At 44.7% G+C, this 9,000-nt stretch overlaps 1 protein-coding gene across 1 annotated transcript in view; it reads right to left on the bottom strand.

Moving 5' to 3' along the window:
* Positions 1-6,265: 6,265 nt before the first annotated feature.
* Positions 6,266-9,000, bottom strand: part of LOC308058135 (hydrocephalus-inducing protein homolog) — a 101,641-nt gene continuing 98,906 nt past the window's right edge. The window contains exon 67 of the mRNA XM_080412122.1: positions 6,266-8,782. Coding sequence (XP_080268248.1) covers positions 8,618-8,782 — 165 coding nt within the window. The 3' untranslated portion in view covers positions 6,266-8,617. The remainder of the gene's footprint in view (positions 8,783-9,000) is intronic.

Here is a 9,000-nt window from a genome sequence, read left to right as displayed (position 1 = left end):
TGTGCCTTAAATGTCAACCAATCAGTGTTTTTTACGCTTAAGATTTGACCAATCAGTGTGTAATATGTAGAAGATAGAAACGTATATAATTGTAAGAAAATCACTAATAAAGGGACATTTGCTTGCATCAAGCTGCATCCCGTCTCTTCATTCACCGCAAATTGGTGACCCCGACGTGATCCGGTGAAGGATCTGACGTGGAGGGACTCTCGAACCGCCTGACTGAGCAACATGCAATGGATCCCACAGAACTTTGAATGATCCGCTGAAAGGAAGCGGGAGCCGGCCTGAAATCCCTCCGGAGTTGAGAGGTGAGCTGTGGGAAATGCGTAATGGGGAATCAGGCTTCGTCCCCAGAAAGAGATGTATATGAGCTTATGAAAGGTCTCCCTAACAAACATGAGAAAAGTATTTCTGGGCATGACCTTAAAGCAATGCTTAAGTGGGTGCAAGTAGATATGCCTGCAGTGACCGCAACTACAATTTTCACGCGGGAACTTTGGGACGACACAGGGGTGAAATTGTGGGATTCTGCGACAAAAGGCAATACTGAGTCCCACCGTCTGCTCTCTTCGTGGAGAGTTATTTTTGAGACTCTGAAAGCACAAAAAGAAAAGGCAGAGGAAGGAGAGGAGGAGGAGTCGCAAGCTCCTATAGCCCTTTCCTTATCAGCCTCTAAATCACAGTGCTCCAAACCCCTGGGTGTCAATGCAGTGGAGTATCTGCCAGAAGAAGATCCCTTTGACCCAGGACCGGTAGAGCCTGAACAAGAACCTGATTTATACCCTCCTCATCTACGTGATGTGTGGGCAAAAATAAAGAAACAAGCCTTAAAGGAGGGGGATCTAGAAATGGCTAAAACTATAGTTGCTCCGGTCTTGTATTCTCAGGGTCGGGCAGGGGGAGCACGATGGGAGGCTCTTTCTTTTTTGGTTGTTAAAGAACTGCGCCGCACGGTTACGGAACATGGTATTTCTTCTCCCTGTTTTATAAGTCTGTTATCTTCTGTGTTTGATGCTTATGTCATGACTCCTCATGATTTGAAATCTTTAGCACGATTGCTGCTAACCCCGACTCAGTACACGTTATGGGAGTCGCACTGGAGAGGGGGATTGCAAACACTCCTGCTCACGTACGTTAACCATAATGATGCTGCATCAGCTGCGCTGGCAATAGAGCATCTTACGGGCACCGGTGCACGTGCTGATCCGGTAGCGCAGGCTCAACACTGCCCCCGTGCGGCTCTCGAGGCAATTAGAGAAGAGGCGAAAAAGGCTTTTTTCCAGGTCCCTGACTTACAAAAGCCACAAAAAGCTTTTACTAACATCACTCAGGAGTCTCGAGAACCTTATATGCAGTTTATTGGTAGACTAAAACAGGCTTTGGAACGTCAAGTAGATAATGCGGAAGCTCGGGATATATTGTTAACAAAACTAGCTGTTGAAAATGCTAATGCTGATTGTAAAAGGCTACTGAAGTCTCTTCCCAACCCGAACCCCACTCTGGTGGAAATGGTGGAAGCATGTAACCGAATCGGTACGGTTGACCACAAGTTTGAAGCTATGGCTGCTGCTTTTGCAGCGATGTGTGGTGTGGGGAATTGCTATGGTTGTGGTAAGCCTGGCCATCTAAAGAGAAATTGTCTTGCTCGGGCTGCGGGGAATAAACAACAACCTCCTGGTCCTGGAGTTTGTCCGAAATGTCAGAAAGGGCGTGATTATGCTAATCGATGTTGACCTAAGTATGACTTCCAGGGACAACCGATACAGGGAAACCGACCACGGAGCGCGGGGCAGCGACATGCGCAGACACAAATGCCACAGCTGACATTTCAACATCCTTGGAGAGAAGCACCGACACCTCAAGTCTCTGTCCAGCAACCTCAGGCAGCGCTGGATTGGACCTGGCAACCTCACACACAGTAACACTGCTCGATTCCTTGGTTCATATATTATCAACAAATGTCAAAGGACCATTACCCCCCGATACACAAGCTCTGTTAATTGGTAGATCTTCCACAACATTGTCTGGTCTCTTTGTTTTACCAGGTGTTATTGACTCTGACAGTGTGGACGAAATCAAAATCATGGCACGGACTCCATTTCCACCTTGTACGATACCTCAGGGTAGTCGAATAGTGCAATTGATTCTGATTCCAGCAAGGGTAAACTCTCTTATCACTGATCATCCTCCGCAGAGGAGAGGAGGTTTTGGATCCACAGGGTTACCTCACATTTTGTGGGTACAATCCATTTCTCCACAGCGGCCTATGTATCAGTGTACCCTTATTTACAATGACCAACAAATAGCACTAAATGGGATCATTGACACTGGAGCTGATGTCACAGTAATTTCTCAAGCCAAATGGCCTCCGCAATGGCCACTGACTAATGTCTCTCAGACACTGGCTGGGATAGGGGGCACTGGTAACAGTCGTCAGAGTTTGGAACTAATTCGAATTCAAAGACCAGAGGGACGTGCGGCTTCTGTTAAACCTTTTGTGCTGCCTGTCCCTATGGTTTTGTGGGGATGTGATGTATTGTCACAATGGGGAATGTCCATCCGTACACATTTTTAGATGGGGCCACTGAAGTGCGCAACACCCTAAAAATAACCTGGAAAACTGATGTTCCTATTTGGGTGGATCAATGGCCCCTTCCTTTGGAAAAACTTCGCGCACTTCAAAACTTAGTCTCAGAACAACTGTCCCAAGGACACATTGTACCTTCTACTAGCCCATGGAATTCACCGGGTTTTGTTATTAAAAAACAAACTGGCAAGTGGCGCTTGCTCCATGATCTTAGAAAAATTAATGATGCTATGGAAGATATGGGAGCCCTCCAACCCAGGCTCCCGTCCCCAACTATGATCCCTCGACATTGGCATCTAACTGTCATAGATCTTAAAGATTGTTTTTTCAGTATCCCGTTACATCCAGATGATGCCCTGAAATTTGCCTTTTCATTTCCAAGCATCACCATGCAAGCTCCGTTGCAGGGATATCAGTGGGTTGGACTGCCACAAGGTATGAAAAATAGCCCTACAATGTGTCAATGGTACGTTGCAAAAATACTCAGTCCTGTCCGAAATGCTATGCCTACTGTGTTATTGTATCATTATATGGATGACCTTTTAGTGGCAGCACAACATCACGAAGTCATGGAGAAAGCTGTAGCCCTTGTCACAGATGCCGTGAATTCGGCAGGTCTCTGTATAGCACCAGAAAAGGTCCAGAAGTTTCCCCCTTGGAAATATCTGGGCTGGCGAATAAGAGCACAAACTATTGTTCCTCAACCATTGCAGATCAATATCAATGTAAGAAACCAGCATGATGCACAAAAATTACTGGGAACAATAAATTGGGTTTGACCACTATTGGGAATTTCTGATACAGACTTGGGTCCTCTGTTTGACCTTCTAAAAGGGGACACTAATCTTTGTTCTCCACGTAATCTTAACTCTGAAGCAGATACATCTTTACAAAAGGTTGCCTCAGCTATTGCTTCTCGACAGGCCCACCGATGGGCCCCTGAACTACCTTTTTACTTGATTATTTTAAACCCTGCACGACAGCCTCATGCCCTGATATTTCAATGGGACCTTCAGAACTCAGACCCCCTGTTGATTACTGAATGGATCTTTTTACCTAACCAGTCTACAAAAACTATTTTGACACAACATGAAATGTTTGCCTCTCTGATTGTTCAAGCTAGATCACGCCTGTTAACCTTATCAGGGAAGGATTTTGTCTGTATTTGTCTGCCAATAACAACAGTATACTTACAATGGCTTTATCAGCAATCAGACACCTTTGTTATGGCACTTGCCGACTATACAGGTCAATTAACTTCCCATCCACCTTCACACAAACTGTTTAACATTGACTTTCGTCTGATGTTAAAACCCAAAAGAAGCAAACAACCCTTACAGGCACTTACTGTCTTTACAGATGGATCAGGCAAATCACATAAATCTGTTCTCCTATGGTGGGATGATCAACAGAGACAATGGGACTCGGACATAGAGACAGTCTCCGGTTCACCTCAAATAGTAGAACTGAATGCAGTTGTTCGTGTTTTCCGAAAATGGAACGTACCACTCAACCTTGTTACTGATTCCACTTATGTTGCAGTTGTTGTTAAACGAGCCGAAGCTTCTGTGCTGCGGAATGTTTCACATTCACAACTTTTTACCCTGTTACAGGAACTTATTTTCCTTTTGGACTCTTGATCTGCACCTTATTTTGTTATGCATATTAGGTCTCACAGCTCACTACCTGGTTTTCTTGCAGAAGGCAATCGACGAGCTGATCTATTGACGTTACCAGTTCAAGTATTGCCAGACCACATTGCACAAGCTAAACTAAGTCACTCTTTTTTCCATCAAAATGCTGGAGCTCTTAAACGACAGCTTGACCTTCCTTCTCAACAAGCGCCAAATATTATTGCTGTCTGTCCTGATTGTCAAAAACATTCTTTCCCATCAATTGCTGCAGGAGTTAACCCTAGAGGATTACAAAGCCTACAATTATGGCAAACAGATGTCACACATTATTCTGAATTTGGTAACCTTAAATATATCCACTCTTCCATTGATACATTTTCAGGTGCCTTGTTTGCCTCTTGTCACACAGGAGAAAAGGCACGAGATGTTCGTAGACATTTAATGCGTGCTTTTGCTACTTTGGGTATTCCCTTAAAGATAAAGACAGATAATGGTCCAGCTTATGTTTCAACAACTATAAAAACCTTTTTTGCCCTGTGGGGTATAACTCATATTACTGGCATTCCTCATTCCCCCACCGGTCAATCTCTCATTGAACGGTCTCATCAGTCGCTAAAACATCTATTACAACAACAAAAAGGGGGAATGGTAATGGCTATTCCAGAGGAACGGTTACAGAAAGCATTGTATGTTTTCAATTTTTTAAATTGTTCTTTAATAGATAACAACCCACCGACAGTTCGACATTTTACTGCAAATACCTTCTTCAAGGCACGGGTTAAAGCCCCAGTATTGGTTCGAGATCCAGAAAAAGGTAAAATTATGGGACCATATCCTCTTGTTACATGGGGAAAAGGTTATGCTTGTGTCTCCACAGAATAAGGACCCAGATGGATCCCAGCAAAGAATGTACGACCTTTCCGTGAACCTTTACCGCAGACAACTGATACCGACACCGACCCTACAGAATGAAATAAAAACTGTGTGAGGATTTCTGTTTTGCATTAATGTCAGGTAACCAAATTCAGGATATAGCATCTAGATTTCACTTTTTACAGCGCTTGGAATGGACAATATTGCCCTGGATTAAACCACTTAACAAAGGTAATACGTTTGGACCAGACCAGATCCCCAACGCACTGACGGCACCGCTAGCAGATATTATCTTCCGTTACATCGACTTTCAACGACACTGTCATGAACCAGATTGGACAGCATCTCGATTTCTACAGTTATGTTGCTATGAACATGGACCATCTTGTCGACCGTGGATCAAGATTCATCGTGAACTCTGTGATCACGATCGCTGGTGAGTTGTAAGACTAAGGGACAGATGGGGTCATTGGATGTGTTCTGAGTGTAATAATCAAATATTAAGGTTTAATCATATACAGTGGGCTGAACGTTTTATGGGAAAACCTCTTTTGGAATTAGAGGGAGTTATAGGGTTAGGTTCTGAGATTTTGCCAAACTTAGTTTTTGCAAATTTTTTATCATTGATTGAAAGCCTAGAAGTACGGGCTATTGCACGGTTGTTGTTTCAATATATTGTGTTAGCAAGCAGAATTTATATTATTAACAAGAACATTACTGTAGGATTAGAGTGTGGACAATCAATTGCAGTGCCTCGGTCATGGACAGTACGACCAGAAGAATGGCTGGTTGTAAAACGACGATGGAAAAAGAAAAAGAGAAACAAGTGTTGTCAGTAATATGGATAATGATGTTCATACCTGGACCTTGGCCTATTGAAGGTGGCTCTTATCCCCCTTTTCTACGAAAGGTAAATGTTTGGGTCACGTTGGCGAACTTGACTGGACAGGATACTCTGTGTCTTGCTATGGCCACTCCGGATCAGCCTTTTTCCACATGTCTTGTGGGCTTGCCATTAGATGAATGGCCTATACCTAGGGACCTTCAAAGTCTTTTTCCACCCAAAAACGTATCAAAAAATGTGACAGACAATTGGGATGTATGGATACCCCATCTCCCACTGGCCACTTTGGAACCACAAGAAATTGAACTCCTTGGGTCTGTAAAAATGGATTTTTGCATAAAATTTAACTACATGGGAAAGGATCAATCTAGGGCATGGGACGTTTCCCCTACTCATCCTGTTTTTAGAAATGCAAGTATCTGGTGTAATTACACTGCTAACAACTTGTCTAAATCTAGCAATGCTCCGCTCTCACTACCTGCTGGAGTATTTTTTATTTGTGGTGATAGAGCATGGTCTGTCATTCCTTCTCATATAAAAGGAGGTCTGTGTAGCTTAGGGCGACTTTCCGTCCTGACTCCTAACACATCTATGATTTTACAACATTGCTACTCTCGAAGGACAAAGCGTGGCGTTCATGCATTTGCCTCCGATTGTGATGATAACGTACAATTTTGGTCCTTTGGCCAACGCTTTATTGCATCTCTTCTGTTGCCTGGAGCTGCTGCAGGAAAGGCTCTGGCAACATTAGATAAGCTTGGCTGTTGGCTTGCCAAACAAACTAATGCCACAAGCAGTGCCCTGTCTGGTCTTTTATTAGATGTTGATAGTGTTCGCCACGCGACATTACAAAATAGAGCTGCAATAGATTTTTTGCTTCTGGCACAAGGTCATGGTTGTGAAGAATTTGAAGGGATGTGTTGCATGAACCTTTCAGATCATTCGGAATCAATTCATGCTAGCATCCAAAGATTGAGGGATGGAGTTTCTCATCTTCAACAACGTGATACTTGGGATTGGTTAGATAAACTGTTCAGTGGTTGGGGCATTTCAGGATGGTTAAGAAGTTTAGTGAAGATGATTATATATGCTTTAGTTGCTTTTTTGTTTGTTTTATTACTTATACCTTGTCTTTTACAATGCTTACAAAAATTAATAACTCATTTGATTTCAGGGGTTCTTTTTGTGCAACAGGAAGGGGGAGATGTAGGACAAGGCCTCAAGGACAGGAGTCCAAGTACTGATAGCCTGATGAATAGAGACTTGTTAGAACTTGTAGGGCACAAGCCCTGGGAACAAAGGAACAAGCCAACTGCAGACCCCTGAGCCGTTACAGCTGAGGAGGCATCCAGGCGGACAGAGAAACAAGTAGCCAGATAAGGGAACGGATGGCGCCGATATGTAACTTTGTTAATCAAGAAAGCCGCCTAGAAAGAAACTCCCTAACTTTGGAATAGAAATTATTGCTATGTCAAGATAAACTAATAAGTTCCTATTGTTCTAACGGTGTGCCTTAAATGTCAACCAATCAGTGTTTTTTACGCTTAAGATTTAACCAATCAGTGTGTAATATGTAGAAGGTAGAAACATATGTAATTGTAAGAAAATCGCTAATAAATGGACAACTTGCTTGCATCAAGCTGTGTCCCGTCTCTTCATTCGCTGCAGCACCTTACCATCCAGACTGGGTGGAAACAGCTCCCCAGTGTGGCTCAATGCCCTTTCGTCCTCCACAGCCGCCATCCGGTTGTATTCCAGGGCCACATTCCCCGTGTTGGACAGCATGGAACTGAAAAGCAAGAAGGAGGAGTGAAAAGACAATGACCAATAAATACAAAGCAAGTAGAAAAGTAACACTGTATGGTGAGCTTCTGGTACCCCTTCCTTGATGCTCAGGAGTATCTTTGTCCCCAGGCAACTCTGCCACGTCTAGAGCACTGCCCTGGGCTACCCGGAGACAAAGTGTTTCAAAGTTTGGAGGTTAAAGAGGAAAGGGCAGGCATGGTGCCCAGGAGACTTAATCCAAGGGTCTTATTCTGGTCTTTACATCTCAGTTTGACATTATTTTGACTGCAAACCTGTCCTCGAGCAGATGAGGACAGGCAACACGCAATGGAAGCAAATCCATGGTTGTTGTCAGCAGAAAGGCATGGCAGAATTGAACCTTTCCTGGCACGCCTTGGCAGGACGGTGGCCACCATCTCCTGCTTGGCTTTACGTGCAGATACGCAGGCCCCAGCACCCTGCCAGGACTTGGACAGGATGAAACAATACATGATTTGTTTAAAGAGAAGAACAGCAGGTGAGACTGAACACAAAGCCCTAGAAGGGACTCGAGCCCACATGTGAGGCATCTCCAGGCGCCCAGGATGTGTGGAAGCTGAAATCTCAGAACCAGCAGGCAGCAGCACACACACCCCTGCCCCCACCCCCCGCCAGGCCTAATCACCCAGTTAGAAATTAGAAGAGGTTTATTAAGTGGCCAAACAATAAACAGGTCAGTGTTTTATTTTTTGCCTTTATTGGCACTTTATTGCCTTTATTTTCACCAGACCACGAGTAGAAGGAGAAGCAGAGGCCACCAGAGAGCACGGCACAGCTCCGGCGAAGCAGGCACCAGGTCAGCCCTGGGCAAAGGCAGCTCCCACGCACGGGTCCCTGCCTGGCCTCTGGCTCTCACGGGAATGTCCTCGTCTGGAAGGGCAAGGTCTCCTTGCACTGAATCGTGTCCGTATCCAGCTTGAGCTCAGCGTAGTCGACAACAGCACTGAGGCAAAGCTCCACCTCACGGCTGCTCTCCTCCAGGACAGCGTGAGCTGGTTCTGGGTCTGTCTCGATCACCTCCAAACAGGAAAGGGAAGAATCACTGAGCAGAGCCTAGAAAGCCCGGCTGAGCAAGAGGAGGCTTTTGGCCTCCAAGATCAGCCACGTACAGGGGCTAGAAAGGACCATTCCCATTTATTTCCCCGGGAAGGTGACAAAATTTAACCCTTCCATTACAGTGTTTGTTTCTACCGACTGAACACCATAATCACCACCATGACTGAGAATACGCCCAT

This window comes from Falco punctatus, assembly GCF_963210335.1.
Source record: "Falco punctatus genome assembly, contig: scaffold_25, whole genome shotgun sequence".
NCBI classification, from domain to species: domain Eukaryota; kingdom Metazoa; phylum Chordata; class Aves; order Falconiformes; family Falconidae; genus Falco; species Falco punctatus.
Note: the sequence above shows the minus strand (reverse complement) of the source record. Positions and strands in the feature narration are given on the sequence as shown.